Source organism: Carassius carassius, chromosome 13 (assembly GCF_963082965.1).
Source record: "Carassius carassius chromosome 13, fCarCar2.1, whole genome shotgun sequence".
Taxonomy (NCBI): Eukaryota; Metazoa; Chordata; class Actinopteri; order Cypriniformes; family Cyprinidae; genus Carassius; species Carassius carassius.
The window spans coordinates 203466-227492 of NC_081767.1; the positions used below are offsets into that span (position 1 = coordinate 203466).

General features: G+C 42.5%; 1 protein-coding gene across 3 annotated transcripts in view; it reads right to left on the reverse strand.

Annotated features, from left to right (window-relative positions):
* Nucleotides 1-24027, reverse strand: part of reln (reelin) — a 126023-nt gene that overhangs the window by 51657 nt on the left and 50339 nt on the right. For all 3 annotated transcript variants that reach the window (XM_059564485.1, XM_059564484.1, XM_059564486.1), the window contains exons 8-29: nt 23836-23887; nt 23295-23391; nt 22870-23110; nt 20216-20361; nt 19858-20009; nt 13154-13269; nt 12780-12988; nt 12222-12350; nt 12016-12125; nt 11774-11840; nt 11453-11686; nt 10841-11002; nt 10458-10694; nt 9611-9803; nt 9147-9259; nt 8676-8813; nt 6464-6650; nt 5651-5856; nt 4788-4959; nt 4503-4709; nt 459-694; nt 117-274 (exon numbers count right to left, since the gene is read on the reverse strand). In XM_059564485.1, the coding sequence (XP_059420468.1) occupies nt 117-274; nt 459-694; nt 4503-4709; nt 4788-4959; nt 5651-5856; nt 6464-6650; nt 8676-8813; nt 9147-9259; nt 9611-9803; nt 10458-10694; nt 10841-11002; nt 11453-11686; nt 11774-11840; nt 12016-12125; nt 12222-12350; nt 12780-12988; nt 13154-13269; nt 19858-20009; nt 20216-20361; nt 22870-23110; nt 23295-23391; nt 23836-23887 (3562 nt within the window). The remainder of the gene's footprint in view (nt 1-116; nt 275-458; nt 695-4502; nt 4710-4787; nt 4960-5650; nt 5857-6463; nt 6651-8675; nt 8814-9146; nt 9260-9610; nt 9804-10457; nt 10695-10840; nt 11003-11452; nt 11687-11773; nt 11841-12015; nt 12126-12221; nt 12351-12779; nt 12989-13153; nt 13270-19857; nt 20010-20215; nt 20362-22869; nt 23111-23294; nt 23392-23835; nt 23888-24027) is intronic.

Here is a 24027-nt window from a genome sequence, read left to right on the forward strand (position 1 = left end):
AGCTCATTCTGATTCTAATTCTGATTCTGATTCTATCCCTGCTGAGCGTCTGAACATCTGCTCATCCACTCATTCATCTCAGCAAGAACGCATCTGATAGAACATGAACATGTTACCTGTGTATCCCATATCGCAGAAGCAGACTCCTGAGATACAGTCTCCATGACCGCCACAGTGATTGGGACAGGGCTCAGAGATGTAGACGCCATCCAGCGCAAACGCAGGGGCGTCCCGATAGACACTGCTCTCCTGGAACCAGCGGAAGCGCGTCTTGCTGAAAATGACACATGAATAAAGAGATTTTCAAAACTGAGGCTATAATAATAATGAAAATACTTCTGTTTACTGCCTTATGAAAAATAATTAAATTAACTGTTCTTTAAAAATATCCCCATGTCTCTGACAGTATGAATCCGTGTTTGGATCCCATTCTCAAAACAATCCCAGGGTCCAGTTACCTGGCGGCCACAGCCCGTGACAATACGACCGTGACTCTGGTCCAGCGGTCGTAGTCTCCCGTGTGGTACACAGTGGGCTCTCGGAGTTCACGTCCGCTGCCCTCGCAGCTCGTGGCCCCAGGGGATGCTGGGTAACAGCCCTCCTGCACCAGAGCCCATGTGCGGCCTGCGTCATGAGAGTACTGTAGCAACACGGGTGCCGACGCACTGAAGATCGACTCACAGCCGATGTTCAGCTGAAGGAGAAACAGCACAAAGTTACTGCACAGTCTACATTGTAGAAATGACACACTGAGACAAACATTCACTGCAGTAAAAAAGCATCCGTAAGGACTAAAAAAACTTAAAGTCTGCAGTTAGCAGATGATGCTGATGCTGCATGTGAAATGCTTCAAACACACTTCAAATCCGTCTGATGTACAACCCGAATTCCGGAAAAGTTGGGACGTTTTTTAAATTTTAATAAAATGAAAACTAAAGGAATTTCAAATCACAATGAGCCAATATTTTATTCACAATAGAACATAGATAACGTAGCAAATGTTTAAACTGAGAAATTTTACACTTTTATCAACTTAATTAGCTCATTTAAAATTTAATGCCTGCTACAGGTCTCAAAAAAGTTGGCACGGGGGCAACAAATGGCTAAAAAAGCAAGCAGTTTTGAAAAGATTCAGCTGGGAGAACATCTAGTGATTAATTAAGTTAATTGATATCAGGTCTGTAACATGATTAGCTATAAAAGCTTTGTCTTAGAGAAGCAGAGTCTCTCAGAAGTAAAGATGGGCAGAGGCTCTCCAATCTGTGAAAGACTGCGTAAAAAAATTGTGGAAAACTTTAAAAACAATGTTCCTCAACGTCAAATTGCAAAGGCTTTGCAAATCTCATCATCTACAGTGCATAACATCATCAAAAGATTCAGAGAAACTGGAGAAATCTCTGTGCGTAAGGGACAAGGCCGGAGACCTTTATTGGATGCCCGTGGTCTTCGGGCTCTCAGACGACACTGCATCACTCATCGGCATGATTGTGTCAATGACATTACTAAATGGGCCCAGGAATACTTTCAGAAACCACTGTCGGTAAACACAATCCGCCGTGCCATCAGCAGATGCCAACTAAAGCTCTATCATGCAAAAAGGAAGCCATATGTGGACATGGTCCAGAAGCGCCGTCGTGTCCTGTGGGCCAAGGCTCATTTAAAATGGACTATTTCAAAGTGGAATAGTGTTTTATGGTCAGACGAGTCCAAATTTGACATTCTTGTTAGAAATCACGGACGCCGTGTCCTCCGGGCTAAAGAGGAGGGAGACCTTCCAGCATGTTATCAGCGTTCAGTTCAAAAGCCAGCATCTCTGATGGTATGGGGGTGCATAAGTGCATACGGTATGGGCAGCTTGCATGTTTTGGAAGGCTCTGTGAATGCTGAAAGGTATATAAAGGTTTTAGAGCAACATATGCTTCCCTCCAAACAACGTCTATTTCAGGGAAGGCCTTGTTTATTTCAGCAGGACAATGCAAAACCACATACTGCAGCTATAACAACAGCATGGCTTCGTCGTAGAAGAGTCCGGGTGCTAACCTGGCCTGCCTGCAGTCCAGATCTTTCACCTATAGAGAACATTTGGCGCATCATTAAACGAAAAATACGTCAAAGACGACCACGAACTCTTCAGCAGCTGGAAATCTATATAAGGCAAGAATGGGACCAAATTCCTCCAGCAACTCATAGCCTCAATGCCCAGACGTCTTCAAACTGTTTTGAAAAGAAAAGGAGATGCTACACCATGGTAAACATGCCCCGTCCCAACTATTTTGAGACCTGTAGCAGAAATCAAAATTGAAATGAGCTCATTTTGTGCATAAAATTGTAAACTTTCTCAGTTTAAACATTTGCTATGTTATCTATGTTCTATTGTGAATAAAATATTGGCTCATGTGATTTGAAAGTCTTTTAGTTTTCATTTTATTAAAATTTAAAAAACGTCCCAACTTTTCCGGAATTCGGGTTGTATGAAAACACCGAAAATTTAAGATGCAGTGAAAATAAAGCAGTGACAGATTGTTTCTTCCATATTGTGACATACTGTACAGTACATCCGAGTGTAATGGATTATCAAAAATGAAAAAATGTAGGGTGAAACTTGGTTCTGTGCAACGGTTGTTGATTGGATGTTGAGGGATGGGTGTAGCTCTTAAAAATCTATGCAGATTAGCATAATCTTGAGGGGCGGAGTTTAAATGCATTAAATGATTGAAGAACTTCCATATAGTGAAATAGTACACAACCTAAAATCATCATCCTGCTATCTTAACACACTTCTCACATCTTTTTTTCAAAAGGGTGCTTAACTGTTTAGAGATCAGATGCAGTGCAGTGTAGATATCTTAGAAGTGGTGGATGCCTTACTTATTTCTGGGACTTTTCAAAACTTCCTGAAAACTGCGGTTGTTAAGCCCCTTCTGAAAAAGAGCAATCTTGATAACACCATTTTGAGCAATTATAGACCTATATCAAATCTTCCTTTTATAGGCAAGATTATTAAAAAATCTTTTTTAATCAGATGAACAAATACTTAAACTCAGATCTGGTTTCCTAACGCATCACAGCACAGAGACAGTGCTCATTAAGATAATAAATGATAGTTGATAAAATTTTGATTCTGCCAAAATACCAGTGCTGATACTACTAGATCTCGGTACTGCGTTTGACACTGTCCATCATAACATACTACTAGAGAGACTGGAAAACTGGGTCGGGCTTTCTGGGATGGTACTCAAATGGTTCAGGTCACACTTAGAAGGGAGAGGCTATTATGTGAGTCTAGGAGAGCATAAGTGGACGTCCATGACATGCGGAGTCCCAGAAGGGTCAATTCATGCACCGCTCTTGTTTAGCCTGTATATGCTCCCACTAAGTCAAATAATGAGAAAGAACCAAATTGCCTCTCACAGCTATGCTGATGACACCCAGATTTACCTAGCTTTATCTCTGATACTGATAAAATTAACAGCTGGATATGCCAGAACATTCTTCAGTTAAACAAGGAAAAAACTGAAGTCATTGCATTTGAAAACAAAGATCAGGTTCTCAAGGTGAACACATACCTTGACTCTAGGGGTCAAACAAAAATAACTAAAAATCAAGTCAGGAATCTTGGTGTGATTCTGGAGACAGACCTTAGTTTCAGTAGTCATGTCAAAGCAGTAACTAAATCAGCATACTATCATTTCAAAAACATTGTTTCCAGCCAAGACTTGGAGAAACTTTGTTCATGTCTTTATCACCAGCAGGGTGGACTATTGTAATGGTCTCCTCACCGGCCTTCCCAAAAAGACCATTAGACAGCTGCAGCTCATCCAGAACGCTGCTGCCAGGATTCTGACTAGAACCAGAAAATCTGAGCATATCACACCAGTCCTCAGGTCCTTACACTGGCTTACAGTTACATTTAGGATTGATTTAAAGTACGTTTACTCGTATATAAATCACTCAATTGCCTAGGACCGAAATACATAGCAGATATGTTCACTGAATATAAACCTAGCAGTCCACTCAGATCATTAAGACCGAATCAGTTAGAAATACCAAGGGTTCACACAAAAGAAGGGGAGTCTGCTTTTGCTGCCCGCAGTTGGAATCAGCTTCCAGAAGAGATCAGATGTGCTAAAACATTAGCCACTTTTAAATTCAGACTCAAAACTCATGTTTAGCTGTGCATTTATTGAATGAGCACTGTGCGATGTCCGAAATGATTTCACTGTATTTTATGTATTAAGGTTTGTCTTAAATTCATTTTAATCAAATGTTTAAATTTTCAAAGATTTTAAATTCCTTGTTTTATTTGTGTTATTATTTTTTGATTATTTTACTTTCATGTAAACCACTTTGAATTACCATTGTGTATATAAATAAACTTGCCCTTAAAACCTGCACAGAAAAAAACTCCATAAGTAGTCGTGCTATCCAACTGAGTGTTTGATGATTTGAAGGCTTCTCTTATGTATGAAAAATAATTCCTCCCTGCAGCCTTACACCAGTACCTTGAACTGCAGTGTGTATCCGGGACGGAGCGCCAGGTCTCGAGTCACTGCCATCCGGTCCCCATCCGACCGGCCGAACACTAGTGCAGAGGGAGAAGGAGCACAGAAACTCCCGTTACGGTCCTTGTCCATTCCTTCATTTCCCAGCATCAGCCACACACTCATCTGGTTGAGCGGATGATCGAAAGCCGGTTTCTCGTAGAAGTTCTGCAGAAGCACAGGAGAATCAGAGCTCTGTTGTATCTTCAGGAGCGCAGCAGCAGAATCCCCTGGTGTCCGTCTCACCTGAGGCAGTGTAGGATCAGCCATGGGGATGACATGCTTCTCTCGCTCAGACAGGATGATCACGTCATCGATGGCCCACTGATCGTAGCCCTCGCTCGAGTGCAGCGGCTGCCACCAGCGGAAACGTGTGCAGGGCGTTTTAGAGGCCAGAGGAAGTTCATAATGAACAAACCTGAGCCAAACAACACCATCCAGTCACAAACACTCAATACATTCATATAAAATCTGCTAAATACACAGTACAGTGAATGTGACACTCACAGAAATATATATCAGCTAGTGAGATAAAACTAGCTGTTATTACATTTTACTGCACTGCTCTATAAAAAGAGCTCAGCTTTTAAAAATGCATCTCAAGATCCCTGAGTTCATTCCTATTTCCATTCTGCTGCATTGTACGCTTGTTTTAAACACCAGAACTGGTTCTGTGTAAACAGATCCTTCATTTAAATAGGCCTTTTCTATTGCCAGTTGTGTTGCAGTGAAGAACTATGGTTGGGCGTTATGTAAATTGATTTATTTATTTATATAGCGCTTTCAACAGACCACATGGCCATGCAAAGCGCTTTACAAGTTGCCTCACATTCAGCCATTCACACACTCATTCACACACCGACTGTGGTGTCAGCCATTCAAGGCACATCCAGCTCATCGGGAGTAGCTGGGGTTAGGTGTCTTGCTCAAGGACACCTCGACACTTGGTCAGGTGGAGCCGGGGATTGAACCACCAACCTTCTGGTTTGTAGACAACCTACATGAACCACTGAGCCACTGCCAGTATTACATGCAGTTTTATCCTGGAATTCCTCCTTCTTAAAATAAAAAGCTTAAATAAACACTGAGTGGTTCCTCCGTGTTCTCACCGTGGTTTGGTGAAGTCTGTGAAATACATCTCTGCGATCAGACCCCAGCTGATTCCACCATCATTGCTGTACTGCAGCAGAAGCCCCTCCTCTCTGCTGTCGGCCTGGTTACACTCCACCCCGTCTCCGCCCATCCGCAGGTAGAACTGCACAAACTCCGCCCACTCCGTGTCCAGATCCCAGCTGACCAGCTGCCGCAGTCCAGCCTGAAGACCAACGAGAGTTACTTTATTAGACAGCAGCTTCTGTGTCATAATACCAGCAATCACAGACAACAGTCATCTGGTGTAGGGATGAAATGTGTTTATACTCCAGATTTACACTAGATTTTGTTTCACTTATAGAAAAAAAACTGAATTAAAAGGTATCTTTTTTCCTTTCTTTTGATGGTTTCACATCAATACAAGCTTAAAAGAATACAGGCTTTTGACAAGTTACATTTATTTAGAAAAATATGGAAGTCTGTATTAGATTAGGGAATATGATCACTTTAAACTGGTCTTATGCACTGTATAATTTTTGTGAAATATTCATTCATTCATATTCTAGGGATTCATATATTTAGTGATATATATCTTTGACATCTTTTACATTATCCTGTGTTTACGTATTTATGCGTATTTAAATGTATTGTACTGTTGTTTGTACTGTACCTCACATTTGTTGAAGTATATGCCTTATCAGAAAACTAAATAAAGTTTAGCAAAAATAAGAATACAGACACCATTTACGAAAGGGACACTGGAGATTCAAAAGCCTTGAAACAAGCAGAAAGAGTCCAGCTGTAAGCCTGCATCATGGCTGTTATCATACCTTACTGAAGTACAGAGAGGATCCGGAAGAAACCACCCCACAGCCCTGGTCAGGTGGCACGATCTCACCTCCGGTCACTTCCTGCCACGCTGACATCAGGGTCTCCTGAGACTCGAAGTCTGAGAGCACACTGGAGGCCAGAGTGTTGAGCGGCTGGCAGTCTGAGCCGGTGAAGCCTTCATCACACCTGGAACAGAGCAATCACATGACCTTTCATCTCCAGCGACTGATTCACGAGCCGCTGCTAGAGGCAGTGACCCAACAAATCATCCCCGCTCCCCTTGAGCTGTCACATTCATCTGACCCTGAGCCGCCCATGAAGGGCCCACCGTCAGCGTCTCAAACCGCGTTCAGCACACACTGATCATCCACTGAGTGACGGACTTTAGATCACAAGACAACAATCAAAACAATCATAGTTTCATTCAAAATTCCAAAAGAAACACAGTTGTACAGGTTTGGAACACCACGAACACAAGAAAATCCTGGCAAAATCATACATTTTTGGTGAATGATCCCTTTAAGAATCAGTTCAACAAAGAATATAAAAATGCATTGCATCACATACAATACTGAATCATTCCATATTAATTAGCTAAAACCACACATAAATGCTCAATTGTTACTAGCACCATGCTAATTTTATCTAGCATATCTAACTATTTGTGCTCCATTAATATTTATCAACCAATAGCACTGAAATTATTATTATTATTATTATTTTAATTGAGGTTTATGATAAACGTTCCAACAGAACAAACAAGAAATAAAAGAGAGAGAGAGAGAGAGAAGAAAGGCAGCTCAGGCAGACCTAACATGAAAATTTCTCCACGTAAGTTGTACACTATAGAAAGGAAGATTAAATGAATACATAAAATAATACAATTAAAGAAAGAGAGAGATTCAGGGGGGAAATATATAGACATTCACAGACATAGGCTACCTGTTTTAAACCATCACAACATTTCTCAAAGGAAATGTAAACAATCATCCAAGGTTAGAGAAATATAGTCCAAATAGGGTGTCCATATCCAATGAAATACTTCAGTGGACGAATGTAATAAACATGTCAAAAATTCCATTAGAATTAAATGTTTTACAAGATTATGCAGTTTTTTGTTTGTTTGTCTTTAAGTGAGGGTTTTTTCTCATTTATTCAAAACATCAGAATGTTCTTTCATGCAGCAAAAGTTAAAATACTGAAAAGTCTTTAAGCAGTAAAATTATTTTTGAGAAAGCAGCAGCAGACTAAAGCACTACATATTCACAAATATTCATGTTAATCTTATCACTGAAGGGATTCTCTGAAAGGTTCTAAATAATGATATATGCTAAACAAAGTTTTAATGAATATGTAAAATAAAATAAAAAATATTAAAATCTAAAAAATGTAATGATAAAATGTAAAATGAGTTAAAGGTTATATGATAAGCAAAAAAAGAAAAAAATAAAGAAAGAAAATGCTCAGGTCATTTTATCCCTTATTGCATTTACAACAGTTAAAAAAATAATCATCAATAATGTTTACTTTTAGGCTATAAGGATTCCTCACAGTTCTTTTGTGTCACACACCCATGTTTTTCACTTAACGTTTGAAATGAAAGACCATTAAAGGCACATCAGCTCATGTCAATTATGTGCAATAATAAAAGCAGTAAGTCAGATTCATGGCTGTGTGCTGCAGATGAGATCTGTGAGCCGGACACTCTGTTAACCCGGGGTCAGGGACTGCTTTACAGCAGACTGGAAAACACAGTGTTTGTTCACAAATGATGAAACAAAGAATAAGTGAATCCCGCAGATCTGAGTGTGAGAGTAAAAGATGTTCATGCTGCTGTGGTGGATGAAGAGCTTTAAATTATGAGGAAACATCATAAAACATCCTTAAACCAAAACACAGCAAAAATGTCTGTTTTGAATTTCTGTCCAGAAAAAAAATCCCTCAAACAAACAAACAAACAAACAAAAAATAATGTACTCAGAACCACAGGAGACATTAAGATTTGTTTTCATAGATTTTATTTGATTAATATGCTTGCATTTTAGTTGTCTTACTGCACTTTAAAGATTTTTCAAATTTGTTTATGATTAAAACAAGTGAAAAGCCTGCCAGTACTAAAACAGCTCCTATTAAAAATATTTTAAATGGAAAATTAAACAAGAATACTTGAAATGCTATTCAGTACTTTGTGATCCAATGTAAGTGACTGACCTGCAGTGACCATGGTCACACCATCCGTGTCCACGGCACATCTGTGGACACTGCTGCCCGATGTAAACATCATCTAGAGCCCACTCGTCCTGCTCCTGATAGTAATTCTGGATCCATCTGAAGCGTGTCGCACTCGACCTACAGCCAGAAAACAGCATGAAACTAGAGTAAGACAAGAAAACACTGCAAATGCATAGCAGTCGATGAAGATGCATGAACAATGGTAAAATATGATCATTTGCACCCCACAATCAGAAATACTGCTCCAAATATGATCAAAACAGGTCATGGGAAAATGCCTTCGGTGTTTATCCTCTTGAAACAACTGACATATATTGTTTGTAATATGATACTTTAAACGTCTCTTCATGGAAGTATTATTCTAGTTATCATAAGAGTCTAATGTATACATATTCATACATATTCACAGAAGGGTGCAGTCGGTGTACAGCTGCCGTGTTTGAGTCTCACCAGGTTTTGTATGGCAGTGGAAGTGTGATGCGTCTCCAGTCTGTGAACTCCGACGGATGGTAGACACTGGACGCAGTGAACTCAGAGCAGCTCGGCATGCCGGGGAAACAGGCCTATTACCCACAAACCACCAGAAACAGCAGTTAACCTCACAGTGGAGACCAGAGGAATTACAGCAACAACCAGCATTTTCTCCAGGAATCATCTATATTCTGACTACATGGAGTGGTTTATATTGTTTCTATAATCCTTACAAAAAGTGCAGAGGTTTCTGAGTGAAGACACAGTGACAGAATTAGATGGTGATACTGTCACTACTTGAATGTATACAGTGGTACTCAAGCATTATCACGGTTTTTATATCATACTGCAAAAACATTGTAACACATTATTTAGTTCCTTTATTTAGGTATGTTTCTCTTGGTGAAAACAAGAAGCATTAGAGAATATTTTTGTTTTCTCACCTCTTTAACAAGATGCCAAGTCAAGCCGTGATTGGTGGAGAACTCCAGCCGGACCTGAGTGTCAATGTGAGGAGAAGGTTCGCGTCCGCAGCCCATGACCAGCGAGAACTGGATCATGTAGGATGCGCCGATCTGCATGGATTGTGTTTCCACATAGCGGATACTGGAGGCCGAGTCATGATCGCCTGAAAAACTGACCAAATATTTACAACATTGTGGTTTACACTTTAATTTCAGACGGTGCCTGAAGGGAAATTCTGATGCTGTTTGGATTTCAATGCATTATTAATGGCAGAAATATTCTGCTTGCTTTAGCATTGAATACAAAATAAAATTTCTGTCTCTTTGCTGGTCTGGCAAATGGTGACATACTTCAGGATCTGAAACAGAGCTCTTTTTGTGCGTTTGTGTACTTGGAGAGCTGGTGTCGTGTGAGAAAGACGTCTGAATGCATGAATATTAACATTTAGTTCCATTATAATAAATGTATAGTATGGATTAGATGTTATCCAAATCCTTAAATCCCAGAAAAATAATGAAAAAAGTGAAGCACAAATGCAATGATGTTCATCTGATTAATCGGCTAAGGTCTGTTACCTGATGTTCATATGGATAACTTCATAAAGCATCATAAACATAAAGGATTGAGAAGTGACTTTCCAGGAGCTCCCTGTTTAAGCTTAAAAAACTCGTCACTGGTCACTTTCAACCACTGTAAGGATAGACATCATGATATAGTACTTCTGTCTGTGTATTGAGATTTAAGTAAATGAAATGGAAGCCTATGACTGCTGATTAAAGTCTTAACTAATAATGAATGGTACTGTGTTGAACATGAGGCAGGTACCTGAGGGTCCAGTCGTGTTGGCAGTACGGCTGCACGTTTCCCAGATAGAAGCCCAGGCTCTGAGTCACGTCTAACACGTTACTGAAGTCCAGGCTGATGATATTGAAGAGGACAGAGGTCATGCTGATCTCATCCAGAGCCCAGACGTCCTGCCCGCGGCCCGAGTGGTACGGCTGCCACCAGCGGAACTGGACCCCAAACTTACGGGCCCCAGGAGGAAGCTCCACAGAAACGATCCTACAAAGAGTCCAATTCAATCTAACTGTTGCACTAGTAAATGAGCTGATCACACAGCATATATTAACCCATGTGCTTGATACACTGCAGAAGTCAGATATGCCATGCCACACCACATGACTGCAGTAAAGTTCAGGAAGGTGTACCTGGGTTCATGGAAGCCCTGATAAGCGTAATGCTGCAGCAGCGTCCAGGTGATGCCGTTATCTGAGGAGTAATGCAATAGCACTCCTTCACCCGGCTGGTCTGGAGCGGGACAGGAGCTTGACGTGCTGCGACTGCCCAGCCTCAGCGTGAACTGAAGATACCTGCAGGAGAGAAAGAAACAAGACCGAATGTGAAACACCTGTGCCTCGTTTTGAAGTAGTGCTATCAAAGGGATCAAGATGACACCAATATGAACAACAGTGTCTTTCTGACTGAAGTGATAAACAAAAGTGATAAAAATGAAACAGTCACAATCTTTGATGCTCTCTTACACTTCTAAAAACCACAGACCCCTCTAAAGTGCAAATGTCTGAGTCATTCAGTCATCCAAATCAATGGCATGGATATGTGTGCGTTTATGTGATTTTTAAGTCCTCAAAATTAAAATAGCTCTAAAAGCATACTAATCACTGTTTTATTAAGAATGTAATTATGCCTGTAGTTTTGTGTGAGGGGTAGGGGATAGAAACTTGTTTGTACAGTAGTAAAACCATTACGCCTATAGAGAGTCCCATAAAGCATAAAAACAACATGTGTTTGTTTGTGCATACCTGGCCTGTGAACTGTCCAGTGGGGTCGTAACAATGTGTCTTCTACTGTCCCTGTTGAAGACCAGGGCTTTTCCGCTGGCCAAAACCCCACAGGCGAAGCTGACCTCTGCCCCCCTAAGTGAGGAGAAGCTGTGATAGGACGACAGCCTCACGCTGGAGAAACTCTCGGACAGAAATGCAGGGAAGGTCTGAGATGCCAGTTCACATGCAGGACCACTGAATCCATGGTCACACCTAAAGAAATATGAATAAAACACATATTTTCCATATATAGGAAGACGTTGCTGTTTTCACACTGTAAAGAGTGTTTGACGCTCATACTTGCAGCCCGTGCGTGAACAGTGTCCTCTACCAGAGCAGAAACGCAAACAGGATGGCCCGATATACACTGGAACACACAACAACAACGTTATCATCATCATCAATGATCATGATTTATTGGCTTAGTTTAGTGTCTAAGTGTCAAAATCACTGTCTAAACTACTGATCATGCTCCATGGGTTTGACTATAATGTGTCTTCTATCATTAAATATGACTGGTATGTTGAATGAATGGCTCTTACCGTTGTCAATCGCCCACATGATGCTGCTTCCTCCAGAGGTCTGTTTCCAGCGGAAGCGAGTGCTGTCTGTGAGTGCAGCATTGGGCAGAGGAATCGTGATCCTTGTCCAACTGCGGGAACAAGAGAATCAACGGATCTGTAAACAGAACACACAACACAGACACATGCCACATTTACGAAACCATCCGACAGACGCAGAGACTGACCCGCTGTAGTTCTCTGAGGAGTAGATGCTGCTGTGGGGCAGATGTGATCCGGCACACAGTTCAGGAAGACACTCTGTGTGCAGGAGAGACCAGGAGCGCCCGTGATTGGTTGAGAACTCCAGGTTGACACTGTGAGATTTACATATGCAGGAACAGAAGAAGAGGAGACAACAATCTTTATTTTCACTTTATTTTATTTAAAACAGTACATGTACTGAATCTTGTCTTCTGCATCTGTACTGAATATTGTTTCTGAACTATTATTACTATCACCACTGCATACAAACCAAAGATGCACAAACTACAACTTCCACCATTCCTGCTGTTTAAAAGTATATTCTATTCTATTCTATTCACTGAATTTATCAAATGTCAATTTCACACTCAAAAGATGATGTTTTGAAAAATATGTCAGTGGTGTATTGTCCAGTGTTGTTTGGACTCCAGTGTTCTTCAAAACAACTTATTTTATAAGCCAAAGAAGTCATACAGGTTTGAGCAACATGAGGGTGAGTAAGTAATGATTTTTAGGTTATCAATGTTTTCTGATCTGATCACCTGTTGGCCGGCTGATAAGCTCCACACCCAAGGTTTATTGAGAACTGCACCAGATGAGTGTTTGCTCCGGGAAGTACCGGCAGCAGCTGCAAGAAGTCCACTGCCCAAACATGACGGTTCGCTCCCCCATGAAACTTCTGTTCTAGACAAAACTGAGTGGCTGGAGTCTGAAGTTCTGTGGTCAAACCAACCGAGACAACTGAAGGAGTCTGGAAAAGAAAACCAAGAGATGTCAAAGTGTATACAGATTGGAACATGGCACAGTAAATGACAAAAGAGGAAATAGTTGAATGATAGTTTCTAAACCGAACATGTCAGTTGCTGTAAATGGTTATGCAACCTAAATCTGATTATAGACTTTATAAGGTTTCTACCCTGTAGGCTGAGTATGGAAGTATGTCCAGAAGCACATGACCTTTCCTGCCCTCTGAACGACCAAACAGGACCACATTATTCTTGTTTGATTCTCCAGGATCGCAGTCTCCACCCCCTGCATTGAACACACAGAGATAATTCACTGAACACACAGAGATAAGACACAGAATACACAGAGATCAGACACTGAACACACAGAGATCAGACAATGAACACTAAGAGATCCGACACTGAATACACTGAGATCAGACACTGTACACAGAGACCAGACAGTGAACACAGAGATCAGACAATGAAAACACAGAGAACAGGCACTGAACACAAAAAGATCAGACACTGAGCATGCATAGATCAGGCACTGAAAACACAGAGATCAGTCAATGAACACAGAACCAGACAGTGAAAACAGAGATCAGACACTGAATACAGAGAGATCATACTCTGAACACACAAGGATCAGACACTGAACACAGTGTAAGATTGGATGCAATCAAGATGTTCGATCAGGTGTTAGGCATCATAAAACTTCCCTTCTCCCTTGTTATAACTAAATTACAGATGCATGTCTAATGTCCACCACTTTTTCAAAGAGTGTTATCACATCTGCCATCTTCACAGATAGTAGCCAGGACAGTCGTCTGCCTTCTCTTCAAGCTTCAAAGGCATTCCTGGGGGGGAGGAAGGAACAATTCCAAATATCTAGAGTCCACAATAGACATAGGATTGGAGTTTGACTCCATCTATCCACAATCAAACTGTCCCAAAGTGTATATAGTGAATTTATGTGCTCTATGCATGTTTTTAGGTTACATTAGCTTAGATATAACACTGTAGTAGTGTAGTAAAGCTCCAAATACTTGGATATAGATGTATGAATGTATCACTGCATTAGTGTTACCCAATCCCTGGCATGCCAGGTATCAAAATGACCGTCTTCTGATTCACAGATTAATGGTGTATATTTTGTCACCATAACTTGCACCATACTCTTTTTTTTACCACACTTTGACCTAATTTTGGACAAATCCTCCAGACCACCGTAAACCATGCAGATAAGGTGTCATATGAGACAAAGGAACCTCTTGCCACTGAAAATGCATGCCTCTACATAGGTCAGTCTGCCAAAGATGAGTGTGACAGGTAGACCCTTAAAAGTCCCTAATCCAAACCAATCATTGCTCAAAAACCTTTTGAGACAGACACTCTCCAAGACTCATCACCCTTGAGTCCGACCTTCCGGGAGTTTTTATCTTCGAGTAACTTTGTTTATTCACTGTGGACTTTCCCCAACTTGAAAAGAACCTGACGAAAGCCTCCAGCTCACTCCTAGCGAACTCATAAAAAACCTCAGTTGTCTACCCCATCCAGACTCTTGTTTAGCAACAAAGCTGATGCAGGTAACCGTTTCCAGCTATTTAGATGTGTGACTAAGTTTGGGCCCCTTTTATCAAGGTGATTTTTGATTCTTTGATGATTCTCATTAGGTTGTGGCTAACTGATCTTAAATACTGCCATTCTTTTGTTCTTCTCTCTCTTTTACTTACTTTTCTTCTTTCTGTATGTATGTTTTTTGCTTAGTTTAGTTATATGTTAGCTGTAGATTCCTCTTCAGGAACTCGAGCTGCGTCGATAACGAATGGGGAACGCGTCCAATCTCTGAATAACATGTATTATCAGTCCAATGGAAGGGCGAGACATCATAGGCGGGTGACGTCAGAGACCAGGAAGCATAAAAGCATGAGCGGCGAAGCCGGTAATCAGCCTTCTGTTTTCAGCAAGCGCTCTGTGTGTGTGTGTCAGTCGCTATCTGTTTGTGAGTCTTATTTAGTGTTGTTTGTCCACTGATAAACTCCATTGTCAAAGCTTCAATCAAGAGAAGTTTTGGGCGAGAGCAGGCAGCGTTCAGGCTGTGTTTTCTCCCTGTCAAAAAAGAAAAAAAAAAGGTAGGGACACATGCAGCTCGTGTGTTGTCTGCTTGAGAGCTGCGATGTGAGCCTTTGCTTCACTCTCAGAAGGCTCTCTTTGAGGAGAGAGCGTCCACTGGTGTTTCTCGTGGTGCCAGCAAAAGCATCTTGCGGTTGTGGCTGAGGCACGGTGGCGACTGCGATCGCGGAAATCGCACATGATCTGGCGGGTTGGAGACGACTCGTCCTATCTCCACCCATGTTCACTAGATCCAGAGCTCATTCTCGAGGCTTGGAAACCCGCGCTGTGGTTTCTTCGTCCTCGGAGGCAGAGCTCGCTGCAGCATTCATCTTTCTCTGAGGAGATTGATGTTGTTTGTGTGACTGAGTAGCAAAAAAAAAAAAAGGCAACGCGTGTATTACATTGTTTCGTTTTTATGTGAGTTTTTCTACACCAGACCGTGTTGACTTGTCTGGTTGTTGACTACATTTAATTCTAAGGAATAAAATGACATATTTATCTGACTATGTGAAGTTAGATGTACAGGGGCTCTAGGGATGTAATTTCTTGTGTGAGAACACGTCTTTACCTCTCTTCCTCTGAGCAGGTTGAGGCGGTCAGGGGCTGCTGGGCCGGGGGGGTCCCTTTTGTACTCCCCAGATGAGCTAGTGGCTCTAGGCAAACCAGAGGCCAGTCTCGCGAGACTGGTTCCCTTAGGAGGTCACATGGCGGTGTGGGAGCCCCTGTCAAGTGTGCTTCACGGGGTCTTGCCCCGAGCAGGCTCTGGTCTAGTCTTCCTAGCAGACAACATGGGTCTGAGGACCGTGGTTTTTAGGAGACTTCAGCTACGAGAATCCTGATACTGTGGCTCAGGACCTCGGAAGGCAGGCCCCTCTGGGGAAGAGCAGTGTACACCGCATTGCACAGTGCCCGTCTCTCTTCAGGATTCTCTCCCGTCTCTCTTCGTGCCCTCAGGAGATCGATCTGCCAACCCTGCCAGTGTTCCAGGGCGCAGCGGTCTCCGGCGAGAGCTTCTTTCAGTTACTGCCTGGAAATGTAGCAGTGCTAAGAGGCTCGCGACCTCCTGGGAAGTTTCCAGAGCAACTAGTTCGGCCGTCTCCTGCCAGTGCGCTGCTTCAGGGCACTGAGCTAATTGCTCTGATGCCACCAGAGATCAGTCTTGAGAGGCTGATCCCCTTAGTAGACTATTTGGCAGCGTGAAAACTACTGCCAAATGTGTCTCAGTGGGTCCTGCACACTGTAGTGAGAGGCCACAGAATCCAGTTCTGCTGGGCCCCAAGCAGGCTCTTGTAATGCAACAGAAGTAGACTCTCTCTGAGGACGGAGGCCATCGAGGTGGTCCCTCCTTGCATTGCAGAGTCCGGGTCCTACAGCCGGTACTTCACTGTTCCGAGGAAGGATGAGGTGTTGTGTCCCTTTTTAGATCTGTGCTTTTTGAACCGCTCAGTCAGGGGACTGAAGTTCAGCACGCCTGCACAGGCCAAGTCCGAGAACTAGTGTGTCACGATCTATCAAAAGATGCACTTATCTCCATCCTTCTTCATCTGAAGTTCCTGAGGTTTGCTTTTGGGGGCAAAAGCCTACCAATACGGATCTTCCACTGGCCTTGCACTCTCACCCCACACTTTCACGACTCAACAACATTGACGATTGGTTGATATCAGCTCAATCAGAGCAGATGACGGTTTGGCACCGAGGTGTCATTCTCGCTCACATGAAAGAGCTGGGGTTAAGACTTAAACGCCAAAAAAAGTGTGCTTTCTCCAGTACATAGAACCACTTATCTGGGCATGGTGTGGGATTCAACCACGATGCAGGCACATATGTCACCTGCTCGGATAGAGTCGATCCTCACTGCAGTCGCGAGAGTGAGAGAAGGCCGGTCACTCACTGTTAAGCAGTCATGGAGATGCTGGGTCTGATGGCAGCTGCATCCAACGTGAATACTATTGGCCTGCTGTACATGAGACCCCTACAGTGGTGGCTCAAGACCAAGGGGTTCTCCCTAAGGGGAAACCCACTTCGCATGCTAAAGTCAAGTCAAATCAAGTCACCTTTATTTATATAGCGCTTTAAACAAAATACATTGCATCAAAGCAACTGAACAACATTCATTAGGAAAACAGTGTGTCAATAATGCAAAATGATAGTTAAAGGCAGTTCATCATTGAATTCAGTGATGTCATCTCTGTTCAGTTAAATAGTGTCTGTGCATTTATTTGCAATCAAGTCAACGATATCATTGTAGATGAAGTGACCCCAACTAAGCAAGCCAGAGGCGACAGCGGCAAGGAACCGAAACTCCATTGGTGACAGAATGGAGAAAAAAACCTTGGGAGAAACCAGGCTCGAAGGTCACGCGGCGGTGCCTACGTGCCTTGGATATGTGGAGGAAGCCTTGGTTCTTGTCTCAGGGCACGGTGCTGGGGGCTCCTTGTCGCTGCGTGATGCTTGCGACGGACGCATCCCTCACTGGCTGGGGTGCAGTCATGAGTGGCCACCCTGCCCGCGGTCTGTGGAGTGGTCCCCATCTGACATGGCACATCAACTGCCTGGAGATGCTGGCCGTGCTTCGTGCACTTTGTTATTTTCTCCCAGACCTAAGAGGTCACCATGTGTTGGTGTGCACCGACAACACAGCGGTGGTCTCTTACATCAACCACCAAGGAGGTCTGCACTCACGCCGTTATACAACCAGCCCAGGGAATGGCGGCTTCACACCGAGGTGATGAAGCAGAGTTGGAGAGGTTGGCCAGACTCGGGTGGATCTGTTTGCGACTCAAGAGACATCGCACTGTCCCCTCTGGCTTCCTCGGACTCATCCAGCTCACTGGGGATGGACGCCATGGTACAGACATGGCCGAGGCTTCATCTGTACATTTTCCCCCCGATTGCTCTGCTCCCAGGAGTTCAGGAGAGAGTGCGCCGGGACGGAGTCTGGCTGCTGTTAGTAGCCCCATTCTGGCAGGTCGGGTATGGTTCCTGGGCATGATTTCTCTTTTTGACGGCACTCCATGGGAGGTTCCCGTCAGGAGAGATCTCCTCTCACAGGTGGAGGGTGAGCCCCCGCATGGAACTTAGAGGCCGTAGGTGTGGTCTCTGAGGAGGCACAACTCTTAGCTTCCGGTCTCTCAACCGAGGTTGTTAAGACTATTCTCCAATCCAGAGCTCGCTCAATGAGGAAATTGTATGCCTTGAAGTGGAAGCTGGCGGCCATGGTGGCTTACCGCGCCCCTCTTAGTGGTCAGTCAGTGGGCAGAAACCCTCTGGTTACATGTTTCCTCCATGGTGTGCTGAGGCTGAGGCCTCTGGCCAGAAGAAGCTTATGCTAAGCGGTGATCAGGATGCTATCCTAAGCCTCGATTCCTCTGATCTCCCCTCTCGTGGGGGTCAAGACTCACTACTTCTGAAGTTTGGCCATTGGACGGGTTGTCCCCGATTTCTGTCAGGCTCCTTCTCCTTCTCTTACTTTAGCTGTGCTCTTCCACACTAGGCAGAGATTTGAAAGTCTGGCGGCGTGGGCATTCTCGTTCCCCATTCGTTCTCGACGCAGCTCGAGTTCCTGAAGAGGAACGTCTAAGGTTACATATAACCCTGGTTCTTTGAAGGAACGAGACGCTGCATCGCAGTGCCACACTTCCGGCATCTCTGGCCGGCGCTTGCTTCATCCTTTGAGGCTGATTACTGGCTTCGCTGCTCGTGCTTTTATGCTTCCTGGTCTCTGACCTCACCAGTCTATGACGTCTCGCCCTTCCATTGGACTGATTATACACGTTATTCAGAGACGTCACGCTGGACGCGTTCCCCATTCGTTCTCAACGCAGCGCCTTGTTCCTTCGAGGAACCAGGGTTACATACGTAACCTTAGACATTCATTTATGAAATCCCTTATATTCACAGTCGATTGTCTCTATGTGCTGCTCACAATTAGAGTCACTGCACATTGATCTTGCAACAAACTAGGTTACTGCAAGTACTGTATAAAGTAGGAAAGCTGTTATATCTTGTCCAAGAAGATAATCATTCCTAGATCTGATAAATGATTAGAATGTCTGCTCGGTGGACAAAAAGATTAAATGATTGTAATATTGATTCTGCTACAGTTAATTCTGAGATCTAATCTGAATATTTATAGTTAATTAAAATCAGTTATATGCAATCATTAATATTTCACCTTTGAGCTAATTTGCTACAACAGAGATCAGACACTGAACAAACAGATCAAACAATGAACAAACAGAGATCAGACACTGAACACAGAGATGAAACACTGAACAAACAGATTAGACACTGAACAAACAGAGATCAGGCACTGAACAAACATATATCAGACACTGCACACAAAGAGATGAGACACTGGACACAGAGAGATCAAACATTGAACAAACAGAGGTCAGGGACTGAACACACAAATATGAGGCCCTGAACACACAGAGATCAGACACTAAACACAGAGAAATCAGACACTGAAAAAAAGAGATCAGGCACTAAACACAGAGATCAGACAGTGAGTACAGAAAGATCAGACACTGAACACACAGATATCGGACACTGACACTCAAAGATCAGACACTGAAAAAAACAGAGATCAGGCACTAAACACAGAGATCAGACAGTGAGTACAGAGAGATCAGACACTGAACAAACAGAGATAAGACACCTAACACATGCAGAGATCAGACACTGAACACAGAGAGATCAAACACGGAACACAGAGATCAGACACTGAACACACGTTAACTTCAATGTAATGTGCATATAAAAGTATAAGTCATACCCATGGTGAAGTGGAAGCGCAGGTTTCCGTAGGCGGTGGTGTTGATGTATGGTGTGCACACCTTCCTCTGTCCATCTTTGAGAAAGACGAGTGCAGATCCAGACTCTACCTCTCCACACTGAATGCCATTCACCGCTCCATCAACCTCCCATCTACAGGTCACACATGTTTGCTTTTGGTGATTTAATTTGTCAAGAGAGCTCCAGTATTTCAAAACTGAAATGTCAACACCTTTCACATACAGTGCAATGTATCACCATATTTATTTAGTTAGTCAACTATTATTAAAATAGTATTTCATAAAAGAACTCCATTAGCATGAATTCCAGTCGTATCTGCTTGCAATAGTAGCACGCACCCACTCAGTGGTCTCTCAAAGTCTTCCTCCCAGTAGCTGCGTCCCTCTTCACGGTGCAGGTCCACGTCTCGTGTGGAGGCAAAGCTGTGCTCAAATCCCTCTCCACCATGAAAGTACAAGGAGTTTCCCTCTGACTGACAAGCATGCTGTCAAATGAATGAAGAGGAAGCATTACAGTGCTACAGCATAGTGTAATAAAAAAAGTACTATTTCTGGGTATTTTTATTAATCACATAAATATGTAAATCTGGACATGGACAGTATACCGTACACACAGTTTCAATGGAGGGACTGAGAGCTCTCAGACTAAATCTAAAATATCTTAAACTGTGTTCCGAAGATAAATTGAGGTCTCACGGGTTTGGAACGACATGAGGGTGAGTTATTAATGACATAATTAATATTTTTTGATGAACTAACCCTTTAAATATGTCACTCGTGTTTGAATAGAACGGATTTAGATAAATGCTTGAAAATGCTTGCATTGGGTTAATATTTGCTTCTTTACTGAATGGTTAACCATGGGTTCATTAAATAAGCAGCTCCGCTCGAGTCTGCGCCTCTGGCTGTAGAGTGCTCTTATTAACGCGAGCCCTCCGATAGAAGAGAAAAAAATAAAAATAAAAAATAGCTTTGTTTGTTTTCCACGGGAGAGAGTGTGCTTTGAGCATATAAGGTACCCAAAATTTCCCTGCTCAGTTAAACTACATCCTAAGACCGCAATGCATACAATCTTATGCAGGGTTCCCCAGCATCAGGGTAGGTATTATTGGCATTATAATTAATCACACATGGCGTTGAACACTACAGTTGTGTTCAGATCATGCGTTCACTGGACCGGACTCTCTTGAACATCATCATCATAAACAGTGGAAATGATGAAAACAAGAATTAATTTGTGGTATAGTCCGCGAGATGCAGTGGAATCATCAGTCATTAATCAGGAATGTTTGTTGCTCGGTTCTGTACGTTAAATCCCGAATAGATTAACCATCTTGTTCATGCTACTAAAATTGAAGGGTGTATGAATATGACGTGTCATTCCCCCCACAAAAAAAAAAAAAGATAATCGACATTAATCGGTATTGTGACAAAAATCTAAGGACATTCAAATAAATGTAAAGACGTTCATACAAACCGTTGTACCGGTCCAAATGTGCCGCCTGCTGGCAATTTGATGATTTTTGTTTAGAACAATGCAAATTGTTAATGTGCCTTCAAAAAATCCAAACGATTTACAAGTAAGGGTGTCAGTGGTGTACCATTCTCTGAACAACAGGGGGTGACGAGGACTAACCATCCTCTAATACCATCGGGAATCACTATTGAGAAGTACTGGCTGCATCCAATTCTGGCCCTGTCCCAAATGGCACACTCCAGACTTGTGGACTTCCTCAGAGTCCTTTGGTGACGTCGTGTAGTGCAGACCTATAGGGCCCTTGGCGCGAGTCCACGAGGGTGCATTGAGAGGTATTTTTGGGACGGACTCGATCGTCACGCCGGAAATAACAGTCTGGTTATTTTTTGACAGGAGCTGCAAGTTCGGGGAATATGCTGCCTATTGTTGTTGTTGTTAAAAATGTATACAGTTGTAATAATATATAATGTTCCATTTGAACTATGATTACAATTTTAACACATAATAAACATGTGCATGAGTTGAATTTACAGGTTTAAATATAAATACTAATAATGCAATCGTATTATTCAACACACTATTATTTTGTTTGAGATATCAACCACTGGTCGATGACCATAATGTTTTGTATAAACTGTAGGTAACAACTGGTGAAATATGGAAAAAAATGAAAGAGAAGGAGAATGAGAAGGAGATTGAAATTTTTTTTAACCCTTGCTGCTACAACTACAGGGGACTGCTGTTCTATCCTTCAGAGGGGAGAATACCCCTCTCCTAGCCATAGGCTTCATTAAGGACATCTCAATAACATTATCTTTCTCTTTTGCAAGAATGGAACAAGGACAGTTTTGGGGGGTCTTCACGCTACTCTCCTACCACTCATACCAAGCTCAGGGACATGCTGCTTGTTCTTGCGGTTCTCCCGCTGGAGAGAATACCCTTCACTGCTATTACTCACTACTTTAATTAAAGGGAGGCCTGATATTATCTGCCTCATTAGAGGGGAGAATACCCCTTTGCTAGCCAGTAGGCTATATTAAGAATATCTCAATGACTTTGTCTTTTCTCTTTTGCAGGAATGGAACAAGGTTGGTTTTGGGGGGTCTTATTCAGGCAGTAATACTTCTCATTATGGTTGGGGGGTTAATGTTTAAAGCTCTTGTATGTTCAATTATTTTGGGAGCAAGAACCCCCATAAGGAACCATACCGCCAAAGATAAATTGTGTTCAGTAAACTCAAGTAAACTTGTCAAAGTGGTTCCTGTATGAACTATATTTCATAGACAATAGAAGTAATTATGAAATGTCCTACTTAAGTGGGTCAAAACACTAAAGTTCATATAATTGCATTTAATATAAATTAAAACTATAATATATTTTGGTTTACATGCAATTAAGTGTCTGAAAACATTACATTCGGTTCACACTTAAAGTATATTATTAAAAAGTACATTTTCATAATAAGCACTCGTTTTGAGCTTCTTCACATGGGATGGTTTCTAGTCTGGTCATGTACCTTTACTGTGGCTCCAGGGAAGAAGAGCCAGTTGGCCGTGTCCAGAGGGTCCAGGCTGTCCTCCAGCAGCGGGGGCCGGTTGGCCGTGTTTAGCACCAGTATGTTATCGAGGCCCCAGCAGGACTCATAACCATCGGGCCCCACGGACGGCTCCTGACTCCAGCGCAGATGAATGGCCTCTCCTCTACAGCCTGGAGGCAATGGCAGGAGATGAACCACCGTGCTGCTGTTAGTGGGAGCCCTGCGAGACCAAATACTTCAGATAAAAACACTGGAGAACTGAACATCCAAGTGCTCAAGCTCAGTCAGACATATGAGTTTCTATAGCACAAAATCCATGCACTGCTCATGAAGTTTTTACATACAGTAATGGTAACAGTAATACTGTGAGTGTGTGGGAGTCATTTCCTAAAATAAAGTAAAACCTGATCTTTTCCAAGGTGATCCAGTCATCAGATGAGTTCAGACCGCAGGAGATGATGATACTGGGATCTGAGTAACTGAACCGACAAGAACCAGATCCTGAACAACAAATGCACACACAAGAACAGATTTTACTTAAGTGAAGTGACATAGCCAAGTATGGTGACCCATACTCAGAATTTGTGCTCTGCATTTAACCCAACCAAAGTTCACACACACACAATAGATTTGAGATGAAAAATTACATAATAAGTCTTGTTTTCTAAAAAATATACAAAAAGTAAGCAAATAAATAAATAGGTAATGGGGTCAGATATTTCATTATAAACTTTATTAAAAGGGGAAACAAGATTATTTTTCTTATCCTATTGGCAGATATTTTATTATTGGCAGATATATTAGAAGTCATTTTGCATCTCAAATAAAGGTGTCTTGATTTTCGAATGGTTAGATACATGTATTCAGCTGTAAACCAATCATCTGTGGCTGCAGGAGCTGAAGAATGGTGAGCTACAGTAACCGCAGGAGGACGGTGACACTCACCAAAGGCAAACTGCAGCACTGATGCTGTGCTCGTGTTCAGAGCCACTGTAGTCTGAAAGAGACAATAAAACCATGAGCTTCACTTTTCACTGATCCACTTCATTCACACAGCAGACGAGACACGGCACTGCAAAGCTACACAGCGTCCTCACTGCCAGTGCACCATCATCATGTCTGCTGTGTCACATCTCA